Below are 27,144 nucleotides of genomic sequence, written 5' to 3' on the forward strand. Positions count from 1 at the left end.
CTTGTGGGTCTCATTATAAATCCACTCTGTGATGTTTTTCTGTTTTCAGATGACAGCGTGAGAAGAGCGGAGGGGCGTGGTGCGTTCACGTCCATCCAGGAAAAAACAGCGATAGCTGCTCTTCATGATTGGCTCCGGAGTGTAAAGGGGCGGAGTGTTTCATGTAAATATGTGGTGCATTCATGGACAATTGTATTAAAAATATTAGATATGAATAGTAATCTGAAGCTTAAAGTAAGAAAAAGATTTGTCTAATTTGTTTAGATTTGGTTTTTTTAATTCAGTTTTTAAATCACACCACCTGATGGGACAGTTAGAACAATCCTAAAATGAAATAATAGATTAAAAGATTGACCAAAACCAAAGGTACCTTTCAGGTTCCCCAATCTAATTTGACAGTATTTTAAAGTATAGATCTGCTCTTTGCTCACTGTTATCTGGGAGGGTCTCCTGTTTAAGATAACGCTGATAAAGCAGATATACATGACACAGAAATAGTTTTGGGTGGATCTAATGAACCCAATACGGTCAGGTGATGCCTGTAATTATTTGGGTAAGCACATGAATAATATGGGATGCATAGTTTAACAATATGTATTCAAAATCAGTGGAAAAATACTTATTTTAATCCAGGATGAAATTCAAATCACAGTCACTCTCACACCGACAGTCAAACACCGAATGTATATTTACTAATATATACCATTCAAATTCACCCAAACAGATTCACCAAACAATATGATTAATACACACAAAAAAGTTATTTGAAGAAGAACAGAGTATGGATAAAAATGAACTCAGGAGAACTAAGAAAAGATGTTACAGTCATTTAAATACACTTTAAACTGAAAATCTCTGTCACTTTTTAAAAGTGTCCAGCTGCCAGAAACTGATCAAAACGGATCAAAACTGTTGAAAGTTCGTTTTTCCGACGTTTTCTCGCGGGCCGTGAAGGCAAATCAGCCGCTCGCGGGAGAGGGACGGCCGCGCGTTGTGGTGGGCGGAGCTTACATATGCAAATGATCCACGCCCCCAAGCGCCTTTCCCCGTGAGCGGTGACGTCACACGTGCGGCCCGTGTTGGTTCCAGCTGACTGAGAGAGAGAGAAAGAGAGAGAGGCTGAGAAAAGGAGGGAGGGAGGGCGCCATCAGTCCCATCTATCTGACTCTCATACTATTGGATATTATTATTTTTTCCAGGGGGATCTCTTTATTTCCTTCATCTTCTCATATTCACCCTCCAGATTTTCTTTTCTCTTGATATTTTTCTTGCTCTTCTGTTGTGGGAGACTTTCCCCACATCGCCGCGGTAACAATCTATTTCTAATCCTCTCTCTATCTCTCTCTCTCTCTCTCTCCCTCCACTCACTGCATGGGACGAAGACACGGTCGCTTTTATTTCTGCTTTTGATATCATTTCTGGCTGCCACCGGATTATAATCCCCGCTGTCGATCAACCGAGCCGAGCCGAGCCGAGCCAGAGCGGGGGCTTCGTCTCAGAAAGGAGTGATCCGGAGTGAAACGGAGTGAGTTTGTTCCAAGAGGAACTCCTGAAGCTCAGAGGATGAACTGCACTCCGTCAGACATGGGGCCATTTTGGAGATAAATTCTTCCCTTTTCATTTTTTAAACATTTTTTCTTTCGTTTCTTATTATTTTTTTTCTTTCTTTTTTTCATGGGACGCGCGGACAAGCCGCACATCAGGTGGAGCTCGTGAGCGCGCACAGCACGCGCCCTCCGCCGTCACCTGTCCGCGCACCTTTTGACGGCGCGCCTGTCAATTAGCGTCGCTAAGTGGATTATTTTGATCTTGAACTTAAAGTGTTGCAGGTTGCTCCACACTCCGCCTCCCCCCTCCTCCTCACCCCGCCCCCACTTCCCCCGTCAGTGCCCCCTGGAAGTTATGTCAAGGCCCCTCACTCAGCTCCTGCCTCCGGATCTGCCTGCCGGGGCCACCAGCCCCCAATTCGGGGCCACCAACCCAGCCGGAAGCGCCCCCCAAGGAGGACACCTGACCTCCATGACCAACCTGAAGTCCCTCCTCCAGCTGCCAATCAAGGCCGACCAGAGAGGCCCCAAGGACTGCTGCGAGATGAAAGGTGAGTGTGTGCACGTGTGCATGTGCAAGTGTGCGCGTGTGTTGTGACTGCGAGGAAGAGGTGGAGACAGAGAGAGAGAGACAGGGGTCCAATAGGCCTGCAAGTTCTTAAAGGGAAATACCTCAAAGATCAAATCAACACCAAGACTCTTGAGATACATTTTGTTTACCTGCAATCCAATAAGATTAACAATTTAACATTAAGTGTGAATCAATTAGGACAATAATTGTGAGAAGGGAGTGGGGGGGGGGGGGGGGGGGCAGTCCAGGCCACAAACCCTGACATAGCTGGTCTCCAAATGTGACATTATAGCACATTGTTGTTATCTTGAACTCTGCATGTTGTTTTTTTTATGGAGCCTTTATGGTTTTCTGACATTTGAACATCAACAGTTGCAGCCCTGCTCGGGTGATATCCGCAGAAATTGCAGCGATATTACTATTATTATTCCTGCGTGTGTGTACATGTGACTGAGTGGGTTGGTGTGATTGTAAAAGACAGACCCTGCTTATCCAGCACACTCACACGCAGTGTTTTCACTTCAACCCTCCTTCAGGATGTTTCTCCCTTTTCTGCTCTTGGATTTGGTGGTAAAACGAGATGATGGAGGACAAATTAAGTCGAAATAAAACTGCGATGAATCTACTGCCTCTGTTGAAGTGAAGGTTTCTGAGTGGGCTTGAATTGTTTCCCATGCACCAGCTGCCATGACAAATATTAACCGGGCTGCTTCTCCTTACACACACACACACACACACACACACACACACACACACACACACACACACACACACACACACACACACGCGCGCTAATAAATTCAGTTTTATCTGAACCACACATTTCAAAATGTCCTCACAAGAACAGCAGGTGGCCACACATCGGTCCTCACAAGTTGAGCTAAACACAGCCAGCGAAAAACAAAGAAGTAGCACTGTCCAGAGTGGCGGCCCCTGGTGGTTTATCGGTGGAATTGCAGCTTCTTTTTTTTTTTTTTTTTTTTGTCCCTCTCTCTGGAGGGTTTTTATGTGCATGAGAGGGAGGAGGAGGAGGATGAGGAGGAGGAAGAGGAGATGATGATGGTGAGCACAGCTGACAGGCTCTCCACAGAGTGAGAAATCAGCTCACAGGCCTCGACTGGCCTCGCTGTCAGCGCCCGACGAGCACATGCAGTATTCTCCTAATGATAGGTGATGCGTTCAGGGGCGTAAAGGCGACGATTGTGCATGGGATGCTTTCTGGATTTCGCCCCCTGGCTCTCGCTGCACGAGGGAAACAGCAGCTCTTCTTTCTATTTTAAAAAAATAAAAGAGAAGAAAAAAAACCCTCTCTCTCCCCTGGCTAGCTTTGTTTGACGCCTTCAAAAACACCCACTCCTCTCTCTCTCTCTCTCTCTCTCTCTCTCTCTCTTGCTCTCTCGCTCGCTCTGCCTTCATCTCACACATTTTTGAGTTCTTCCTCTCACACTTCCCCGTCTTGCTCTCCTCCTGTCAAACCTCTCCGTCTTCCACCCCGGTCCCTCTGCTCATTTGCATTTTCTCAGGCCTCGTCTTCCTCCTCTGCCTCTCATCATTTACAGTAACACCCTCATCTCCTTTTCCCAAAGCCGTTTATTTGCATTCGTCTCTCTCCTCCTGTAAATCTCACCTCTCCTGCGTCTCTCTCACAATTTGCATGGATCATCTGTCCTCCTCCTGCTTTCCCACAGCGGCGTCCCCTCCCCTCCCCGTGTCTCTGCTGCTGTGGGCCTTCACCCTGTCAGACTTTAATGACTCGTCCACTTCAGTTCAAAGTGTCATCGTCACTGTGATTAAGCTGCGTCACTTCCACTTATTCCTCCCATCCACCCTGAAGGTTCTCGTCTCTCTGCTCCTGGGATTTCCTCTTGTCCTCTGCTGCTTCCAGGTTGTCCTTTCTCCATCAACATTTAGCATTAAGACGATGGGTTAGTTGGAGAAAGTGTTTTTTAAATTTGAGTTGAGTCTCAAATCTCAAAAATCTCTTGCTATGAATTTATGGAAATTTTCCATTAAACAAAATATGAACCGTATCTCAGAACACGTTCTAGCATTTATTTTAATTATTGTGGTTTACATTCAAAGTTCAGGTCCCTCCTGCGGTTTTGGAGGCCAGAATGTTTCAGTGCATTCTCAGCGATTCAAAGAAACACATCAGACCGATGAGAACGACGCAGCAGACGATGATGACAAAGAGATTACATCCGCTGTCGGTTTTCCCGCTGTAATCTCTCTGCCTTTACATTTTTTTAAAATCTCTTTCAAATTGAGTTTCCAGCCTCCCTCGGCTCCTGTAGCTTAGCCACCAATCCTCATCCCTCTCCTCCTCCTCGGTCCTCCCAGTTCACTTAAATATGCTCTTTTATTACTATTTCATTGGATTTTATTATTCAGCGTGCCACTTATTTAATATGCACTTTTGGCAGTGTAATTTCTTAGAATAATATTACCAGAGGATCTCGGTACAAAGATTTCACTCTTGTTCCGGCTTCATTTAAATGAGTTCCCTGTTTAATTTGCAGGATTTCCTTTTTTTTTTTTTTTTTGTTTTACTCCTCGTGACGGTTTATTGATGCCCGAGGTCCATATCTATCTTTCCATCGGACCCCCCCCCCCCCCCCCCCTCGGTGAGCAGCACAGCACAGGGTCATTCAACTTAACTTTATTTATAGAGGCCTTTTAATGATTGTCACTAAGTGCTTTACAGCAGACTCTGGACACAAGCACAGGCAGAGCGGCCGCTCTTTGCGGGGCTGTATGTTTAGAATTAAACGATTGTAAAACAAAACTCCGATCACACCTGGAAAAAGATTTCCGGGGATTCACGTCCATCGGATAGTTCCATGATTGAGTCGCCTCCTGGTGGGAATTTGTCGGAAACGGACAAATTAGAAGTTTTAAGACGTAAGAGAGGAGAGGAGGAGCTAATGAAGCCAAAGGTGCATTTAATGCCTTGCTGAAGGGCTTTCAGAGGGAAATCCAACCTGTTACTGTTTTTGGTGAGAATTCTCAGTGAAGCAGAGCGGAGAGGCGCTTTCTTTTCATCTCTGTACGTTCGGATTTGATAAAGCAATAGGCGGTGAATAAAGATTGTTTTATTTTAGAAAAGGTGTACAACCTTTGGTTCTAAATGTAATAAAGTCAAATTAACTATTGATTGATTCTGACCCGCGTGTCACATTCTCAAGGTCAGGACAGTAGTAGTTCCGTGTTACATGATAATATGATCATATGATCATATTATAATATGAGAACCGGTCTGCGTTTGTCTTCCTCACCAGACAAAGACAAGCCGCTGGACTCCGATGAAGACTCGCTGGGCGTCAGCGGCGGCGCTCCGGCCGGCGTGGGAGGAGGCACCCCGGGCTCCGGCGCACTGCGGCCCAACTCCCAGTCGGCCTTCCTGGGCCCGCTGCTGTGGGAAAGGACGCTGCCGTGCGACGGAGGCCTGTTCCAGCTGCAGTACATGGACCTGGAGGAGTTCCTGACCGAGAACGGGATGGGCATGCACAGCAACGGGCCCAGCTCCGCCAGCGCCCAGATCCCCTCACAGGTCAGACCCTCAGCAAACACCCGTCCTTTCATGGTTCAGAACTCCTGTTCCAAAACGTCTTCACTTCACCACAACACATTTACTACTGATGAATCTGAATAGTGAAATTCATTCTATGAAAGTTAAAGTATAATTTATCATCTATATCATGGATCTAAACATTTATTTACAATATCTTTCAATTCTACACAGATTTTTATTTCGTCAAGATTATATAAAATCATTTGTAGAGAAACCACAAGCCAGGTTTTTATTTATTGCTCGCTACTTTGTCATTTCCCTATAGAATCATTTATGATATGTTATGTATGTGATTTCCAAAATAATGGATTTATAAACCATTGTTTTTTTGTTTTTTTTTATGAACTGAGACTATGCGTTCTTCTTTTTTTTTTGCAAAAATGGTGCTGTCAGTGGAAGCACTGTAAATTTAACATAATATTTAAAAGAAAATAACCAAAATGATTTACCGAGATCCAAAAGTGGTGTTTTGAGTAAAAGAAACCGTGTCTTCAGCCAGGTGTAATATTATTGCAGATTAAAGAAGTCAATCTGTGTGAACCACTGAACAAACACAAGTGACACATTTCCTCCTTGGATCCTGGTTTTTGTGGCTCCACTGCCTTCCAGTTTTCACCCAGCATCACCACCTTTGCAGAATTTCTCTCCTGCTGTTTGGGTTTAGAAATCTCGATGTCGTGTTGTCTGGATCCGGCTCCTGTGGTGTTTTGGTAGCACATCTGCTATCTCGAAAGTGTTGCAAGTTCAAATCCCACGTGGGATGACAGCGTTTCCCCCTGGCTGATGTAGCCACATCACAGCCACAGCTTCAGCCGCCGCATCCAGGTGGAGCAGCTGTAGCTGCAGCTGCTCGGCGCCGGCGGCTGCGTGCGGCCGCAGCTCGGCCTCTTTTAACGGGAGGACCGAACCATAAATACTTCACGGATTACATCGCATCAGCTCTTCTTTTTGGAGCGTCTGCTCGGCACTTCCAAAAACTACTGATGCATTAAAAGTAGATTCCGACAGATTTAAGACAAATGAAAGGGGCAAGAAAAAGGTTAAAGTCTTTTACTGTGAAGCTTAGAAAATGACCAAAGTACACAAAGACATGTTAAATCCACATTTAGGCCTCGTCTCAGTTTATTCATACACAGTCGGAGACGATCGCCATGGTTTCAGTTAGAACCAGTTGGACCACTGAGAACTCTTCAATCTCATTGGAAATAAAACCCACTGTTCTCACAGCTGGTGGAAGATAATTCTACTTAAACTCATCATCTTGCCTATTGGAACCAAAGCAATCCAGGAAGCCTTTTGAAAAGAAGCAGTACTCTCATAAAGACGGTATCTCTTCGTATAGGGCTAATCCAAACCACGGTTTTAATATAATCTGAACCAATATGACCAATTATCTTTGATGAGGGGCCAATGGGGACAAAATGGAACCAATGTGTTCTCATTTAATTCAATTTCAAATATATAGTGCCAAATACAGCTTAGTCATCTTGAGGTACTTGTACAGAGAAAAACTCAACCGTTCCACTTGACCAAGGATAAGTGATTGTGGAAAGCAATAAAATCCTGTTGGGCTAAGGGGATAGGGGAGAAAAGGATTGGGGCCAATGGAAACCAATATAACCTACATTTAGGGGTAAATTGAAGTATATATACTTATTTGAGGACCAATGGAAACGAATGTGGCCAATAGGGCAAAGGTAGTAAATTCACCATATCGACAGTGGGAACATCTATAAATTAAATGCTTGTCTCTTGTGTATTTTGCTCAGCATTAAATCACATAATCTTCTTTAGTGAAACGTTGCAATGTGAGTTTTTTAAGCCTGAATGTAATCGCCAGGAGCGAAAGGTTCATGACTGTCTAAAAATAAACCCGACGGTGACGACGCGATGCCAGAGCCGCCGTCACTGCCCTTCTGTTTGCAATGTTATCCTCCTCTAATCCCCCGACTACCACCTTATGACCTTTATCGTTGTGAGGAAAGTCAAAATAGCAAATGTCTCCTTTAAAGGAATCCTGAATAAAGACAAACGCTTGTGCTTATTTGGTTGAAATGAACCACGTGATTTATTTTCCGGATGTTTCTGTCGTCTCCTCAGAGCTCCCAGTCTGCGGTGCCCAACCAGAGCTCCCAGTGCCCTCCGTCCTCTCCTCCACCCTGCTCCTCCTCTTCCTCCTCCATGTCATCTTCATCCTCCTCGTCCTCGCTGCTGGGACTGGAGACTGTGCAGCCGCAGCCGCCGCCGCCACCGCCGCTGCCCCCTCAGCAGCAGCAGCAGCAGCCGCCGCAAAGCATGATGGGAGGCCCGGAGTGTCTACATGGTGAGTGACCACAAACTTGAAAACTACGACGGACTGACTGCAAATATCAATTAACACTTTTAGTCGTTTTTCCCATTTGGCAACTTCCTGGAAGTGATGATGATGTGCTTCCTGTCTTGTCTTTCATTTGACACCAAATCCCTTTGGGTTCTAAACGATCAAACAATCAAACCATATGAAATGATGCCATTGTAGCTCTGGGAAGGTTTAATAGTCTTTTAAAATCACAGAGCGAAGGATTAGCAAAGAGGAACCAGAACAGGAGGGAGGACCATCAACAACAATAAATTCATTGTATTTCCTGCCGATTGGAGAACAAACCACAGACCAGCTGCTCCTGGTTTCATTTGACATTTTACAAAAAAAAAAAAAAAAAGAAAAATTTTAATTACTGATGAATTATTCTTCGTCTCCCCTGTGAGCAGAATTCTGCTGTCGGGGGAGATATTTTAATAATTGTCACCTCTTGAAGATGCTGGAAACAAAGTCGCAGACAGAAAAGTCTCCGGCCAGATTAAAACAAACGTCCTCACATGAGAGCGGCGACGTTTCTGCCGCCGCCTCAAACTTCTGCATGGAGCCGAATGTACAAAGGCTCTGATGCAATGTGGCACTAATGAGGACTCAGACCCACAATCCGTTTCATCAACTAACACGGTTCAACCATTCTGTGCCTCCCAACAATAACCAGACTGGAAGTTTTTTTCTAATTATGTCTCACTGCGATAAGTGGCTGACACCCCCCCCACCCCACCCCCCCCACCCCCCCGTCCTCCGGCCCTCCTCAGCTCGCTGCAAGAGCCTGTTTTCCTCCCTTGTATATTCATAATTTATTGTTTCCTGTGAGCGGCTTTCTGATGTGAACCAGAAGTGCCAGAACATCAGACGAGCCTCTCTGTCTGTCTTTCTTCGATTCATTTATTTATCTATTGTCTTTTGAACATTTCACAAGCCCGACAACGTTAGAGTCGGACTAATTGAAACCACCAAACTCTTCTTCATGTTGCTGACGGCCATGTTTGTTTCTTGTTTGGTCCTCGGAGCGATCCGGTGAATCATTGTCGCTAAATTTGTGTTGATTTATTGCCTCGTGTCTTTGCGAATGTTCAACCATCATACTGGCATTTAAAGGAAGTGTGCAGACGAAGAGAAAGAGAGCAAACCTTTCCAACACTGTGCTTTGATTCTGGACGTCGGGTCTCTCTCTTTGTATGTTCCCCTTCAGTGTCAGTCTCCAGTTCCTTTATCTGCGCGATTGGTGACTTTAAATTGCCTGTAGGTGAGGGTGCGTGCATGTGAGTGTGATTATTTGCCATGTGATGGACTTTTGTACTCTAAGGTGTTTCCTGCCAACCGCCCGTTCTGAGTTTCCTGCAAAGCCAATTGGGAGGTAGCTGGTATAGGAGACGGATGAATGTTTAATTATATTTAAATAAAAGCCAGTCTGGGTGTTTACAGTGCATACCACTCCATGGTTCTAAATATATCTGCGAACGCTGCTGCCAGCCTTGTTGCATCTGTGGTGTTAAATGTTGACTGGAGAGCTTTGGCTTGAATTCAGTGTTTGTGCATATGAATCGAGTCTGTTCTCCTCGCATTGGTTCATAATGCTGTAAAAACCTGCAACCACTGACGTACAAGACGCTTTCAGGCAGAATCACAACTATGACATTTTAGTTTGACGATAAGTTTTTTTATATATATATACCTGAAATATCTTGTTTAGTGTAGTAGAGTGACAAAGTACAAATAGGATGTAACTTCAGGTTGCAGTATACTTTGATATGTTATGATGTAATTTGATATCATACGATCCTGTTCAGTTCAATATTATATGACACATCATGATGTGAATCATTCATAAAGATTAGATACGGTATCACACGATGGGACTGCCCGTGTTAGCTGAGGCATGTAGAAACACTGTGATTGTGGTAGATATATGCCATATTTTTTTTTTAATATGAAACAACATAATTGATGTTAATCGCAGTATAACAACACCACATATATGTTTTGTGTTTTTGTTGGCACATCTCAGTCCCACACATTTCATCCATGAGATTTTGCAATAATATCCTTCAGGGATTCACACCAAACTGCTAAAGACTGACTCAGCGCTGTGAGGTTGTTGCTTTTTTTTTTCTCACGTTATCTGCTCCTTTTCCTCTTCTCCTGTTTTCTTGCTGGTCACTTTGAGTGGCGTCTGCTTGTGGGATGATCCACTGCTCTGCGTGAGGATTCTGATAGGAAGGAAAACCAGGGAGAGATGAGGAGAGCTCAGCAGGATCCCTTCCTGACTGATGTTCCCGGGACATTGTGTTTGTTTTCTCACTCTGAGTCATAAACAATAGGAGAGGGAGATGCTTTGCAGGGAAAATGAGCTGCAGAGGAGCGTGAAGAAGAGCTGTTGGAAAAAAAAACGACTCGGAGCGGGAAGCCGCCGAGGTTGAGCCACGATAGAAAGATAGAGCTGCTGCTGCTAACAGAGAAGAGAATACCTCTGCTGTGAGTCTTCATATCTGCCCTGAGTGCTTCCATGAGTGCCTATGAATACACCTCATCGGTGTGTGTGTGTGTGTGTGTGTGTGTGTGTGTGTGTGTGTGTGTGTGTGTGTGTGTGTGTGTGTGTGTGTGTGTGTGTGTGTGTGTGTGTGTGTGTGTGTGTGTGTGTTGCTTTATGTGTGTGCGTGCAGTGTGCCGAACCTCCAACGTGCATATGAGAGTGTCCTCTTTGTTTCTGCATTTGCATGCAAGTATGTAGGCTTTAATATGAGCATGCTTTCATCTGTGTGTGTGTGTGTGTGTGTGTGTGTGTGTGTGTGTGTGTGTGTGTGTGTGTGTGTGTGTGTGTGTGTGTGTGTGTGTGTGTGTGTGTGTGTGTGTGTGTGTGTGTGTGTGTGTGTGTGTGTGTGTGTGTGTGTGTGTGTGTGTGCTCTTTATTCTGAATTATAAACACGTGACTGGGTTGAGCATGATGCATCCAGCCAGAAATCCCTCAGGTCGTTGTGGAGCTGAAGTGTTACTACAGAGCTGCAGAGAGAGAGAGAGAGAGACAGAGAGAGAGATAGAGAGAGAGAGAGAGAGAGAGAGAGAGAGAGAGAAGCAGAGAAATAGAATAGAAGGAAAATAGACTGGAAATAATAATCTCATCCACATGCACATGTTTTACTTTGATTTTAATTCATTCTGGGTAAAAAAAAAAAGAGAAGAGAGAACAGCTCAGAGGGAGGGGAAAAATAGGGAGGCAGCTGTGGTTCTGTTTATTTCCAACTGTTCTTTAAAATGCTGCAAATCATGAATATTCACATTTGTGAAGACATGAATTAAGCTTCCTCGTTGGAGTGGGTGAAGTAGAAACAGACTTCATGTGTGAAACAGCAGATCGCCGCGAGCAGTTCACACAAATATTCACCTTTCGTCGTAAAAAAACGGATTAAATCCCTCTTTTTTTTTTTTTTACTGCAACATCTTGGTCTAAAAAACCTCCACTGAAAACTCAAAACTCCCCCGATGTGAATACAAACCCTCTCTTTTTGCTTTTCGTCGTCATCCGCTAAATTTTCACGACGACGACGACAAACCCCGATCACCACAGTTTCACCACATTTTACAGCGAGAGTAAAGCTCCTGTGGCTGCCAAACCGCTTCGCCTGCTAAAAAAAAAATAGAGATGGCGTCTCTCATGTTTTCAATATGTACGTGCTGCAGATTGTATTTCTACAAAGACTTTCACGCAGATTATTTGTAGTATTTATAACAAGTAAATAGTAATCAGAGTAGCAACACGATGGAGGTCTATGATCGAATCTCAGAGATGCTGATGTTGGCGTCTTTAAAATGGCCGTTGAGTGACCCACCGCTTCTCTCTGAGTTAGAATCTGTATTGCGCATGGAGCTGAAAATCCATAATTAGATTACAGTTACTTCTCTAGAATGTATTGACTTCATTCCCGCTGCTACTCGTTTGAGCTCCAGCAAACAGGAGTTCAGTGAAATAGCAACAGGGCTGCTTTCCGCTATGGAAGGGTTAGGGTGGAGGTGCAGCGTCCCCCTTTGCTTCCAAGAAAGCGACTGTGACTCACCTCAGCTCGTGGTTCAGCCCAGACGACACTTCCAGGTCATTCCACTCATGTCCAGAACCTTCCTCATGAAAAAAAAACAACAACTGACTTTTAATCTGAGATTCCCGCGAGCCTGCGCCTGCTGGAGGATGCATGAACTCGTTAAACCGCGATGCCAAAGCATCTGCTGCACCGCTGGGTTTTTTTTTACCTCTGCTTTTATAAAGATGTTCCTTAATGACGATGGACTGTCAAGCCGAGTTCACACGTCGGAGGGTTTGGATAAAGAAAGATGAACTCTTGACTCTCTAAGGAGAAAGTCTGACAGGAGAAAAAGATGAAATCTGAACATCTAAATCTGAACCGGGTCCCTTATGTACTAATTTGTTCTTCTCTGAGGCTGAGCTGTCCAACTCACTTCACAGTTTTACTTCTTTATTGACAGGCTTTAATACTGAAATATTCTAAAACTGGATGTTCGGTGGGGATTATCTTCACTTTCAGGTCTGTCACTACCCCCCAGTAGTTTACAGCTAAACAGTCCAGAGGTGTGAACGCTGACTGGACAGCTGGGCGTTTCTCCAGCCCTGTACAACCTTCATTTGGGTTACAAATAAGTAAAGTTGTGAAAATTGAAGGGATGAGTCTAATTCCTGCCTGTAATTTGTTCTGCGGGCTTTGTTGGTGTTTCCATCTTATATCGCACTTTAACGTTCCTCTGCCAGATTCCACACGGGAAAAACTGAAAAAGGTCGGCGCCAGTATCAGTTGTTGATGTTCATCTCTAATACGTTGTCGATGCCATTCTGAAGGAAGATTCCTCTCTACACGTGTACAAACACGAGTTATATTTCTCGTAAAATCCCCCTGGTTTGTTGACATCTTAGAGTCACGGAAACTCCGGAACTTTCCCGAGGTATTGTGTCACAAGATCCTGTTTGTACTCTCTGATCATGAGAGGTTCCCTATTGGCACTGGAAAAATGATCAACAGTCACTTTCACTGCTCCTGTGGCTTCAATACTCTCAATACTAGAAGGTCTGGCTTTTTGTTTGGGCTGAATCGGTCAGAATGAGTGGAAATGGTTTTGTTTTGGTGTGTTTGTATTCGCTGCAGAAGTGGTATCTTTTATGGGAAGTATATTTTAAACTGGTAGAGTAACTTTAAATATCTTTTAAATTCTTTCCATGTAGCTTGCATACTATCCTGATAAATATCAAACATGGATTTGAGATTTATTCTGGGCTGAGTCGGAAATATCACTGGTCCCGTACAGAGAGTGGAAAACAACATCGAGACTGATCTGAGACCTGCGGTAACGGTGGTGATGTCTTTGGTCGCGGCTCGAAATCGATGGTCCGATGTTGCACCGTGAGAACGGTTCACCGACATCAAGGACGATCAACATCTACTGAATAGCCAATAGAACTGCAGTTTGAAATGACGTACTGATCAGAGCGACAGCGGCACTTAACCCAAACCGATGCTTTGAGGCTACAGTGGCAAAACGTGTTTAAAAAATAAAAAAAGAAGTATGTTGGATGTAAACAACGTTTTTGGGATTACGCTCCAAACACAAGGGCGAGGGCTCCGTTCACGATTCACTAGTTTCGTTTTTGTGACGTTTTATTCTTGTACAATCACATCGACGCTGCAATGTTTTCATCCTGCAATCTGCACGCGGCCAAACTTTGTGTCGTGGCCAAAAAAGTTTAGGAGACTCATGTCGTCCAGTGTGGCTGGCTGTGACCTTATAAGAATGATTAACAAGTCAACCTCAGATGGAGATAAAGAGCGTAGAAGCAGCGTGGGGCTGTGACAGGGGCGCTCTGGTTTTCAATTTGAGGCGAGTCGATGAGGGGAGCTGCTCTGCTGTTCCTTTAAGAGAGGGGAACGCAGGGTAACGCCACAGCCAGCCGCTGATTTAACATTCAGGGCCGTGATTAATCCTGACGAGTGAAGGGTTAAACAAGACACTGACTCTGCACTCTGTAACACTGCACAGAGAGAGAGAGAGAGAGAGAGAGAGAGAGAGAGAGAGAGAGAGAGAGAGAGAGAGAGAGAGATGGGGGCAGTGCAGGAGCTCAGTCAAGAGAGTTCGCTTTGCATGTTTTGAAATCCCTCTCTCTCTCTCTCTCTCTCTCTCTCTCTCTCTCTCTCTCTCTCCGTCTCTCACACGCTCGGGCCATGTGCGGCCGCCACGTCACGTGCCGCTGCAGAAAGCATTGGAGCGAGAGAGAGAGAGAGAGAGAGGGAGGGGAAGGGAGAGGCGGGAGGAGGAAACAGTAGAGATTACAGAGTCAATAAACACAGAGGATGAAGCAAAGAGAAGACAGAGAGAGTGACAGAGGGAGATTTTAGTGATTAAAAGAGACGGCTCCTAATTGAAATTTGAAACCGATTTATAAGGGGGAAAAAATACATCCTGCTCCATCAGAGGCTCCAGGAATTATTTATCTCCTGTTGTTTTTCTCAAAACCAAACAAACCTGAAAAATCACCTTCAGCCTGTGGAGTCGATCTGCTGCATCATCAGAGCAGAAAGGAAAGGCCTTCGATAGAACGAGTCACATGACCTTTCTATGATCGTAAAAACACAGAAATATCTCCGAGCAGGAAGCTTCGCACTCAAACAAATCATCTCTTTTGTTCTGCGCCTGCGTCATGATCTTCCAGACAATTCAGGATTACCGTGGCGTTATTAGACAATTCAGCCTCAACACTCCCTCAAATCACGCGCCTGACCTGTGAAGGAGCGCTTGTGTTCGCTGGAGCCAGGCTGCAATTACCTGCTCTGATGTTTGTGTGTCTGTGGCCAGCGTGGAGGGGAACCGGTTCTAAGATGTCACCGCGGCGTCGCGCTTGCCGATTAAAGTCCTTAACTCAGTTACGGTGACGGTCTCTCTCCATCCTGCAAACGGAACCCGCTCAGCTCCTCGTAGTCATAAAATATATATCCTGCCTTCGCATAAGAGCTCTCTGCTGCTGGAAGTTGACAGTTGCTCTCATAAACCAGCTTTTAACAGGAAGTACAAACATCTATAGAGCATCTTCCCCCAACTAACTGAACCTAAATAACTGCCCCTTCTTACTGGTTTCACGAGTAATGGCACCCTGGACATATACATATTATTATTATTAATATTATTAAACAAATTACACAGGAGAAACCAGGTACTAACAAGTAAGTAATTCCACAATTTCAGATAACTGTAATCAAGTACTTTCAACAACTCGCACAACAAAATGGAACCATGCGGCGTATTTGATAAAATAGCAAAAGTAGACACGTTTGTGCAAAAAGGAACTACAAGCTCTGAAGTTTGACTTGTTGAACTGACCTGATGTAAAATGTCCCAAACCTCCACAAACGACATGATGAAACCACATGAAATATGTGATCTTGTGATTGAAGCACAATAAATCAGTTGTAACTTGTTGTGTTCACACAAACATCTGATCTGAGTCAGTCTGCAGGTGAAGCAGGTCAGAGTCATGCTGCTTGTGGAAGCAGCCTGAAGTGATCCGACACAAGCAGCAGTCGTCAAAAGATCCAACACACCAGGAATAGTGTCAAAAAGTGATAACAAAGAACGGACATGGAACTTCTCCTTAATTTTCTCCTGACCCTGGAGTGATAATCTGACTCTAATATCACATGTTGAATTATTTCCTCCGTTACACAGTTTTTTGTCCATATTAGAATGAGTGGAGCTCTGAAGAGCGGCGCAGCCTGGAGGAATGTCAGACGGTCCAGCAGGTCTCCTTTGTTGCTTCCTCTAGCCGATTGTGTTTGCGGTTACATTTTGCGGAGAGCATTGTCGGTGTGCATCTGCTGGAAAACGTGAAGCAACAGACGTGCAGATGTTGTTCTCAATCAGCGCGGGGGGATCTGCACAACTCCCCAGCAGAGTGGGGGTCTGTTCCTGCATGTCCAGCCCAACACCTCCACCCCACCCCCCGTCATGTGCTCAGGGGCCCAGTCAGTGTGTCATAATGTGATCTGACCATTGGCAGAGCCTGTGCAGCGATTTGGAAAGGGAAGGAGGAGGAGGAGGAAGAGGAGGAAGAGGAGGGGGTAGAGGGGGCAGTACTGTCTCCACACTGCTGTGACATAACTCCCAGTCAGTGTGTTGACATTAGGAACAACACTCCTGGGGTGTGTCACCTGGTTGTGTGTGTGTGTGTGTGTGTGTGTGTGTGTGTGTGTGTGTGTGTGTGTGTGTGTGTGTGTGTGTGTGTGTGTGTGTGTGTGTGTGTGTGTGTGTGTGTGTGTGTGTGTGTGTGTTCCGCAGCGTTTTGCACTCTCATGTGACGGTGCACGTGTCTGACTGTTTGTTTTATGTGCAGCAGCAGCAGCAGCAGGTCCGAGCCTGTCTGGGTGTGTACGGCAGCGTCTCCGACAGTAGACTGAAAATACAGCGACACCAAAACAACACATTCCATTTTGAAAATTAAGTTTTTTTGTATTATATATATATATATATATATAAAAAAAGAATATATAAACACATTTGGCAAATGTTCAATGGTTATTGATCCGGAATGGGTTCAACAGGCTTATTTTAGCTGCTTTGCCTGGTTTTATCCTGAAACACTAACTTAATCTTAATCTTAATCTTAAGGAAAATAATCAAGAATCAATAATCAGAATGAATACACAGAAGCACTTTAGACAGTTTAGTGTTCATTGCACCAAATAAACAATACATTTTTATGCACACTATACATACAATAATTCAAAACAAAAGCAAAATCCTAAATATAGAATAACAATAAATTCTGAAATAGATTAAATTAAAAAAATATATAATCATATAGGTAACAAATGAGGAAAATATATAAATATAAAATAATTATCAAATAATAATCAAAATGTAATAAATAAAATTGAATGATTATAGAAATAATTGAAAATAAAATATACACTATTATAGGACACACCTATATTAATAAAAACCAAACATTAAATTAATATAATATTAAAATAGTAACCATCAACTCATAATTAACTAAATTTGAGGATATTTGTTGTGAAATAATGTAATATATAATATAAATACTATAAATAAAGTATTCTAGATGGCCAGTACCAGTTATTTACTGAGTTGTAATGGCAAAAATAACAGAACCTAACATTTAAAAATAATGGAACCACCAAATATAAATTCTTTCAATTAATTGCAGCATACATGTCAGGTTATAATAAATAATAACATAAATCATAACATTTGGGGGGGAGATTAAATATATTAGTTTCTAGTAAATATTCCCTTTTACTTTTTAAAACCGACTATTTTCGACTGTCCAAACGGCCAAACGTAACGTCTTGGGACTGGGATATTTAGAAATATCAGGGATCAGACAGGTTCCATCCACAGACTGGTGAAAAATGGTAACTGTGCGGCATGAGAGTGTGAAAGTCTTCCAGTGGAGTCCGAGGAGCCGTCTCAGTGTTGACGTTACAGGGAGGGGAGCCGTCTTTATGTAACACACTTCCTATATCGCATTCCACGTCTGTATTGTGTTTCCGGCTCATGTTTGTGAATTAAAAGAACAGCTGCTGGCAGAGCGCTCAGTTCAAGTCCGTGTCGTCCACCACGGAGCAGGAAATGAGTCACTGAGTCTTTATCTGATTACTTGCTGCTGGTCGCAGTACTAATATCACAGCTGAAACTATTTATTACTACAACTATCTCTGTCGGAGTCGTGTTGACATTGTGATGGCTGGCATGAGAACCGCTGCTAATAGTGATGCTCATATTACTGCTACTGTTGTGACGATGCTTTATATAGCACTGCGACGGGTTAATACTGCACCTGGCTGGAGTTCCACGTGTACTCATACTGTAAATACTGCTACTACTCCCACTTTTACTACAGATACTGCTCAGGCTACTGCGATTGCTATGATATAGACCTCTAGCGCCAACGTTACTGCAGCATCTGTTTCTGCTACTAGTGCTGATATAAGTACGCAGGTAGTAGAGCTCCAGTACATCAGGCTGCTTGTACTCCTGCTGTCGTGGGTACAAATAATAGAATAATTAATACTACTTTAATACTGTTAATAGTTGTAATATTTCCATGTTGCTCCAGTGTTTATATATTTGAAGAGAGATTATATTAATTTCACAATAATAATCAGTCTCTAGTAAATCAACTACTTCTGACCCAACAATGTTCAATAAGTCGCAATTCTATATTGAAACAACCGTTTGTCTGTCAGCTGCAGACTGTGGATTCCACGTTAACATTGCAAGTAATTACAATATAACTTCAGTGAATTACTTAACTGTAAGAAAAACTCACCGTAAACGAAAAAGACCCACTGCAAAAGTAAACAAAAGTGCAGAATTACAGTAATCGCAGCAGATGTTAATTGTTACCTCCATTCTTGTATAATTAGCATAATTACAATCTTTCTGGTAATTGTATAGTTTCCCTTTTATTACATAAGAACCTGCTAAAACAGGAGCCGACTTATAGACTTGGAGGGAGCAAACTTCAAATTGAGGAGCTGCTGCTGCCGCTGCCGCCGCTGCCGCCGCTGCCGCCGCTGCCGCCGCCGCTGCTGCTGCTCAGTCTGTTGGGATCCATCTGCCACCATGTTTTCTATCGCCTACTTGCACTTGAGTTTTCGGTTTCCTACATTTCCCAAAATGCCTCTTCCGTGACCCCCGTGAGAGCCGCAGCGAGTTTGATGCATTCAAGGTTTTTCTGTGTAGGTGGACCGAGTGGAGGTATAGTTAGATCAAACAGGAGATTAGTGGAGAGGAAGAGTTGCTCACCTGACTCTCAAAACCTCAACCTGTCTATTTTCTGCCTCTGTGGGCGTCTCTGCCCACGACGGCCCAAAACTACCTGCATGGTATGAGCGCTGCAGCAAAACAAGGGCTGGATACGATCCAAAACTTGACTTATAGCTCAGGAAAGATAGTGTAGGGAAGAACACTTTGTAACCTCGCTGCTTGTTGCAGTAACACACTCGAAACTACTCTGGACTTATCATATCAACAAAACGCTATAAACATGAACAATGGGAGAACACGGACAATCGAATTGGATTGTTATTACGGTGACTGTCAAATATTAAACTCCCAAGGCCGAGGGGAATATGGCCTGGGAGTCATGACACTCTGGAGGCAAACATTGTTCTTATTGTCCAGCTGCTGAGCATGTGCAGAAGAACCAGTTACGAAACGCACAGTTGCAGCATTTCAGATGTCATGGAAAGGTGTCCTGAAGCAACTCGAGTTATTCACTACATTTAACACACAAACTGCAATCAAGAAGACATTTGAAGTCACTAGTGAAGTATTTGCACTACTATTTAACCTTCGTGGCCATTCAAGTCTCCCCGATGCATTTTAACAAGGGACTGTCGTTGAGTATTCATTTTTCGTGACGAGTAAAGTATCAAGTCGTTTCTCTTGTGCAGAGAGCGATCTGAACGTGTTGGCGATGTGTTCAAAGTTCCAACAAATCATCCGAATGCATCCTCGGATGATCAACACTTCCTCTGCTGGAGACTTTACACTGTTTTCAAATGAAGGATTTGGACCAGGACGCCTTCGCTCAAGGAGAACATGAATAAGAGATAAAAGGCTCTAAATCTGATCCATGATTTTCACCGTGTGCGGCCTTCACATCCATCAGACGTCTTGTGCGGCAGCTTCGGTTCTGCCGCTTGCAAATTCCTGCCTCAGAGTTGTTCGGTGCGACGAGCTGCACTTCAGTGTTTTCAGCCTCTCGGCTGAAAAAGTGAGTGACAGGCTGAAAGAGAAACACATAATCTGAGTGAAATTAATGAAAGCACGGAGGAAGAATGTGCGAGCCGGTGGCTGCTTCCTCCAAATGTCTTCAGCTCTCAGACAGGAAATGAAGCCGGGCGAAGCCTCGCTGTTTACCCAGCAGCAGCAGCAGCAGCAGCAGCAGCAGCAGCAGCAGCAGCAGCAGCAGCAGCAGCAGCAGCAGCAGCAGCAGCAGCAGCAGCAGCAGCAGCAGCAGCAGCAGCAGCAACAGCAACAAGAGCCGTGTTCTTGGATCAGTTTCAACTTTTTGCCCAAAATGGTTGTTATTAGGACGAGGCTTTGGACGGACTTATCCAGGATCAGTGCGTCCATCTGCCAGAGATGCAGGTCAGGCTCATCTGATGGAGCTGCTGCTTGGCGGGCAAACAGATGGAGGACGTATAGACGGGATGAAGAGGGGAACGTATGGAGCGCGGCACGTGAAAAGAGCCACATAGAGTATTTGCTTTACGATGAGATTGATGGATGGAAGGCCCATAAATACACACATGCAGTGCTTTGTGCTTCTTTTAAAGCGACATTGGACCTGCTTGCTGGTTCCAGTCTTGTTTAGGAGTCTGCATGTTCTTCCTTGGCCTCAGGGAGCCCTGCATCCTCTGATCATGCCTCTGGTCCCACAACCCCAGTTTGCAATAAGACATAGATTGTATATGTGTGTGTCTGGTGGTCTGTTTCTCTTAGTCCTGCATTGAACTGCTGATCCAACATGTCCGCCTGGACGAGCTCCACCCCATGTTGTTTCTGTCTTCGCAGTGTTTACTGGACAGGCTCCTGTCCCAGTGCAGCCTTGGTCTGGTCAATGAGCTTTAGAAAATAGCTGAATGTCTCACAAACTAGCACGATGGGATAATGTGGCCACTTTTCATTTATCTTGTTTTTAATACTATTTCTGGTGTGAATCAGGAACATCATTTTTAAAATGAGACAAATCTGACGTGTTGTAATGAATACTGTGACAAACCCTGTAAAAACAGCGTAAATTTAGACATCTAGCTGAGCGAAGTTTAAATGACCAAACATTTGGTCATTTGGTCATAATTATGGAGCATTTACCACTAACATGTAGTCAAAATTAATCAAGCTGTTAAACCACTCATGCATTGTTTTGAATTCATTTGTAGATATATATTTTTTTAATGTCTTAAAAAACACAAGACAGCAGGCGCTCATAAGCACCATACTTTAACTATTAAAGAGTCTTTTTACAGAGTCTGGATTGTTGGAGCAAAGCCAATGAAAATAGAGTTTTATGGCTTTCAGTCATTCTGTGGTTGGAGATCAGTGCCGCTCATACAACTCACACGGCTGTAAACCTCAAGTCAGCTGGTCAGCAGATTTGTTCCCCGTCGCCCTTCATAAATATAACTGAAGGAGGTTGAACTTTTCAGGCTCCTGCTATCATTGTTTGATGAGTAAAGAATCTCGTCGGTATATTTATTTATGCCAGTTGTTGAGGACCAGAACCATCGCCTCAGTATTCACAGATTAAACTGTGATCGCACCAGATAAAAACACCGAGCTGCCTGGAAATGGAAGCCTCTTTCAGTGAAAGAGGAATTTTTAATCTGGTTTGGTCCACGTGCGCCAAAATGTCAAACTCTGAAGGATGACGGGTCGCCGCAACGCCGCCCTGTAAACAAACCTCTGTATCTGCGAGCCCGTGTGACTTCTGTTTACAAGCTGTGGTTTGATTGCAACCGGCCAGCGGGAGGACAGAAACAACCAAATATACACCAACGTCAACTTTTCCACTCGAGCTTCGACTGAGGAAGACCAGCAGTGTGATGCAGCCGAGTCGCGCTGAAAGTTACGTAATTCCAGACTCTCATGTGCAGAGAGAAGGAAGCCTCCGCCGGGCCTTTAAGAGCCGACAGTGCTGGAGAAAGTAGCACGTTATGTCAAACCACGACGAACGAGGAAGCTTGTTACTGTCGACACACACAAAAACAGCTCCTGGGCATGGTCGGAGTTACTATTTCACTGAACTCCTGTTTACTGGAGCAAGAGTGCCTCGTTTACCCTGAACTACTGTGACTGTGACCAACATTAGCATGTATCGACAGCCGCGGTGATTAGCATTAGCCACCTTAGATGAATATGAGCTCACGTGTTTAATATCTGTCTGCGTGTCGAAGAAATACGAACATCTAGACTATGAAGCGTCCTCCTCCAAATCACTGAGGTAACTTATGCTTACTAGAGCGCGACACTTGTTTGTTTTGTCGTGGGTGTTGGTTCCCTTCCCTCCTTCGGATCCAAATCATGGAGGAGCGACAAGTGGTCCAACGATCAAACGCATTTAAGAGGATTCCATCTCAGAGTTCAGCACAAGTTTAAACCTGAAAACAAAACCGTTGACAGAGTTTACACGTCCTTCTGGCGGAGTGTGCCTCCAGTATTTTCAACTGGATTTCTGACCGCAGCCCGCTTGGCCCTCGGCCTGCCGTGCGGTGTCAGGCTGATTTCCCACAGCTCTGTTGAGGAATCGGGTCGGGCTGTTGTGGCTGATGTGCATAAAATAAAATGACTGACGGCTTGCGGCAGCGGCCGGGTAGCAAATCAGTGTCAGTCCTGCTGCTCGGACTGATGTTTCCAGAAAAGGAGTGCTTTGAACGCACAAAGGATGGAGAGGCTGAAGATAAGATGTTTTCTTTATGGAGACAAACAATGCATCGTGTCAATAAGCCTGCCTTTAACTTGAGGGATTTTCTCAAAGGTAGAACGACTCCTAAGTTTCTTCCAGAAAACGGATATGTTTTATTTTATTTGCTCAAATAACGAAAGTCTTTCTTCCACTGTTTTGGTTGATATTGGTCACCAGCTTTGTGGTTATTTATAATCTGTGGCAGAGCGCCCGGAGCTGCAGAAAGCGTCTTACAAACGCTGCCACAATGGAGGTCTGACCGATGCTGGAGGATTGCTCAACTATACCTCTTTTCCAAGGAGGACCAGATATGTGTCTTTTGAACATTAAAAAAGTGGGAGAAATGTCACAATAATTGATAGTTGTAGATAGAAGATAAAGCAGAAAAGCTGCAGGTTAAAGCTTCAATGGAAGAATTTTACATTCAGGATCAAGAAGCTTTCAAGTCCTGGTATTCTGGCACTTATTTCACATCATTCCAGCTATAATTTTAACACCCATGATTATGCTTATGCAACACAAGTGTTGATTTTATCGTAGTGCTTTTCACAGAAGAAAAATCCACCTCTTCCCAAATCTGCTGTAATCAATACAAACAGGAACACGAGATGTAATTTCCGACCTTATTTCTCAGAATATGCTCAGCTCAGTTCAAATACAATGGTTGTGGAGCTGCAATCATTGTTTCACACCACAAAGGGTTAAAGAAGAAACCCTGAATTTGTTCCTACTTGTGTACCCGGTTGAGTGTTTCTGGCTCACTGCTGACACCTGGTGGTGGATTCCTGTTGCTGCAACGGCGTTAGATGAAGAGAAGGACCACAGTGAAGATGTAAAAAATGTAATTGCAGATTGCAAAGGATTCGACTTTAAATGTGCCAAAGCCACAGTTAATTCATCAGGGATGAGTGGATGATTTAAAGCAAATGCATTTATTATTTAATAAGAAAAAAAAAGCCAACCTTGCAAGTTCCCTTCCCCCACACTGTAATTTGGATTTAAACGTGAACATATTGCCTATAGGGTAATCCTCTTTGTGGTCAACTCATCTCAGAGGGCCTCGCTCCTGGCTCGATGCTCTGTGGAGGGAGCCTGAGAAACTGTGTGCAGCACATGTGACCTCGAGGCCAGTGAAGTGATGAATCCGCATGATTCCAGCTGAGAGAAGCCGCAGCGAGTCTGCTGTTTGCTGTTTCCTTCTTTGCAGTTCTACAAAAAAAATAAAAAAATCTGCAGCTCTGTGCTTCAGCTGTTGTGTCCATAAATATTGTTACCTACCTTCATCTTTCTTTTATACGTGATTATTAATATTTAGACGTTGTGGAGTGTTTTGCTGACATCGCTGACAGACAGACGCTCATTGAGTCAAAACCGTAAATCAGGAACAACATTGTCATCTTGTTTTAGTCCGACTTGTTTGAGTTGATTGTGCCGTGTGACATGTGAGCGTCCTCACTGAGGGCAGATGGACTCTAATCTACAGATAAAACCAGATGATGATAATGGTGATGATGACTGGACGGTTCAATGAGTTATCAAGCTGCTGATTCTGTGTTTCTTGCATCCGAATGGGCCGTCAGGACAGACTGTGCATCACTGGAAACACGAGGCCGAATTAACTAGATATATATTTTCTTCTTTCTCTTTCATATGTGCCATCAACTCCGTCTTCAAATCCAACATTTAGTTTTCTCTGCTTCTCCTTCCCAGGCGGTCAGGCCGTGCCCCAGGACCCTTCACCCTCCTCCACCTGCCCCCCGGGCCCCCCCGGACCCGCAGCGGGCGCCAACGGCAACAGTGACATCATGGTGAACTTTGACCCCGACCCCGCGGACCTGGCGCTGTCCAGCGTGCCGGGTCAGGAGGCGTTCGACCCGCGGCGGCACCGCTTCAGCGACGAGGAGCTGAAGCCTCAGCCCATGATCAAGAAGGCTCGCAAGATGCTGGTCCCCAACGAGCAGAAGGTACTACATCTCCCACAATCCTTTTCTGTCCCCCCACACTCTTCTCTCGCCTGCCTCGCCGCCCACCGTGTACAAGTACTTATAGTTTTTATGGATTTTCACAAAATGAGCATCGGGTTCACGTCTCCGTTCCTGTTACTCACGCACATATTTAAATATAACATATTATGTTGTATCATGAAAACTGGTTGGAGTTTTTGGAGAATTTAAGACGTTTAGACTCTCTAAAATATGAAGTTCAGTTTGAAAGCTTTGGAAGGACTGAAAACTCCCCGCAGCCTCGCAGAGGTCACATTTTCCCTCCATATCCAGTAAATCTGTTTCTCTTTTAAACCCTGAGCTTCATCATAACAACGGCTGCTGCTCGCTGACACCCGGGGAAAAAAAAAAACAACCCAGAATGAGCGAGACGCCCACTATTATCGATGCCTCCCGACTAGAGTCCTAAAATATTTGAGCGCTCGGCTCGTTGCACGAGGCGAAGCCCTCTGATCAATGGCTCGTGCTTTCATAGCTCAGCGCGGAGCAGCTGCAGCTCCTCGGGCGTTTGCGATTTATGGAGAGATGAAGGCGCTCACCTTGCTGCGCTCAGGCGTTCCTGGATCTTATAAATCGTTTGAAGGCAGGTTGATCTTGGAGATGTTCCCTCCACCTTCTGCAGTGACCATATGCAGGATGTTACACAACCACGCGACAATCCGCAGCTGATTCAGAGATGCGCTTCAAAAGTTATCTCAGTGTTTGATTCTGCCAGATGTAGACAGACGCTGGAAAAGAAGCTCCGCAAACATGGTGGATGTGAACAAATTCTCCCGCCATAAATCTTCCAGATGGATATCTCTGCAAGGTCTCACTTTCAATTTGACCTCGGGTTTTTGCTCCGTGAGTCTAAAAGTTTTAACACAACATGTCAAGTTATTTCCAACCTTCTCCTCCGGAGACTTTCATGCCAGGAGACTTATTTCGTGCCTCAAATAAAGAAAGTTGCAGGATATTGTGGGGCTGCAGGAGAAGTTTTCACCACACATCCTCTCACTTTCCTGTCAATGCTTTTGGTGTTCTGCAGTTGTGAGTATTCAGCTGTTGTTTCCTTCCTTCTTTTCCTCCTTCTCCTCCTCCTCCCCTCTCCACATCGGCCATCTTCTCTCTCTCTCTCTCTCTGTCACATCATAACTGACCCTTCTCATCCCGCGCTCTCCTCTCCTTTTGTTTTTCTGCCCCCCCCCCCCCCCCCCCACCCCACCTCTTCCTCCCCACACACCCCAACATATCACACGCCGCCGCCGACAGGACGAGAAGTACTGGAGCCGTCGCGTCAAGAACAACGAGGCAGCCAAGCGCTCGCGGGACGCCCGGCGGCTGAAGGAGAACCAGATCTCGGTGCGCGCCGCCTTCCTGGAGCGGGAGAACGCCGCGCTGCGCCAGGAGGTGGCCGACATGAGGAAAGAGCTGGGCCGCTGCAGGAACATCATCAACAAGTACGAGAGCCGGCACGGAGACTTGTGAAGGCCCGAGAAGACGGAAGGAGACGGAGGCGAAAGGAAGCGGGGGTTGGGTGGGGGTGGGTGGGGGGGAAGAGGGGAGGCGGAGACGAGAGAAGGGTTCCATGACAACCCAACAACAGCAGCACTTTAGTTGAAGTGGCGAGGGGGGAAAGGCGGGCGTAGATCTGCAGTAAGCGCCGAGCGACACCGGGCGCAAACACCACCAGAGTGTTTTTATCGGTGCACTGTCTTTCAGGATGTCGTGACAGGCGAGCACAGCGACGCCATCTTTTTTTTATTTGTTGTTTTGTTTTGGGTTTTTTTGTCCCCCCCCCCCCCCCCCCCCGGTTTGACTCTCTCGCTGCTCGGCTGAATCCACACGACGTACTGTATCTTCACCCTGTGACACCTCGGCAGCTTTACGACAAACCCCCCCCGGTGCTGTGGTGCCTGCGCCCGGTGTCGCGCCACGTTTGTGCAGGTAGTGCGCCGCGGCCGCCGCTCTGGCCAGTTCAAACAGGGTGTCAGATTCACAACATGCCAGTGAAATCTCACTTTTTAAGCTCAAGGCATGGACACAAGCCAGGACAGGTCAGACGTGTCATTTTTTTTTTTTTTTTTTTTTTTTTCTATGAATAGAACAAAAAAAAAAAAAAAAAAAAAAAAAAAAAACATGTATATTTTTGAACTGGGCAGGAAGGAACGACTAGTCCAGTGAGGAGGAGGCGAAGGTTGGTGCGGCGCGGGGGTTTTCGTCCGAGAGATTTTGACATAGGATTAATGTATATTTTTCTATTAGCAGATGTATTCAGGAGGAGGAGGAGGATTTTGGAGATCATCTTTTGTATATTTTCTATATGGGGCGGGGGAGGGGCTGCGAGCTGGAAGGTCACGGGGCCACATAAAGCGCTTTTCCTCCCAGCTGTGTATTGCTAAACAACAAATAATCTATTTTCGACTTCACAGAGCTGGTTAGCCGGAAGGCAGAGGTGTAACAGAGAATGTATCACGGTCGAATCAGGTATTTCAAACGGTGCGAGACGAGGCGAGCTTTCTTAGTAAGGATTTTATTATTTTTTTTGTTTGTTTTTCGGGGCGGAAGGTTGAGCGAGAGGCGGCGGGACGGCGAAAACAAAAACTGTATAGTTTAAGAGAAATTCTTT

General features: G+C 44.8%; 1 protein-coding gene across 1 annotated transcript; it reads left to right on the forward strand.

The window, feature by feature from the left end:
• Positions 1-1,202: 1,202 nt before the first annotated feature.
• On the forward strand, positions 1,203-26,026 carry dbpa (D site albumin promoter binding protein a). Its single transcript, XM_080484874.1, has 5 exons — positions 1,203-2,098; positions 5,397-5,668; positions 7,790-8,012; positions 24,244-24,497; positions 25,788-26,026. Exons 1-5 carry the CDS (start codon positions 1,903-1,905, stop codon positions 26,001-26,003), a joined length of 1,161 nt encoding a protein of 386 aa, XP_080341000.1. The 5' UTR covers positions 1,203-1,902; the 3' UTR covers positions 26,004-26,026.
• The last annotated feature ends 1,118 nt before the right edge of the window (positions 26,027-27,144 follow it).

The sequence above is a fragment of the Lipophrys pholis genome (assembly GCF_963383615.2).
Source record: "Lipophrys pholis genome assembly, chromosome: 17".
Lineage (NCBI taxonomy): Eukaryota > Metazoa > Chordata > Actinopteri > Blenniiformes > Blenniidae > Lipophrys > Lipophrys pholis.

Excerpts from the sequence above, each read along its gene's own strand:
- dbpa (XM_080484874.1), top strand. The coding sequence starts at position 1,903 with ATGTCAAGGCCCCTCACTCAGCTCCTGCCTCCGGATCTGCCTGCCGGG. Across the intron at positions 5,669-7,789 it reads GCGCCCAGATCCCCTCACAG|AGCTCCCAGTCTGCGGTGCC; the intron begins GTCAGACCCTCA and ends TCGTCTCCTCAG. Across the intron at positions 24,498-25,787 it reads TGGTCCCCAACGAGCAGAAG|GACGAGAAGTACTGGAGCCG; the intron begins GTACTACATCTC and ends CGCCGCCGACAG.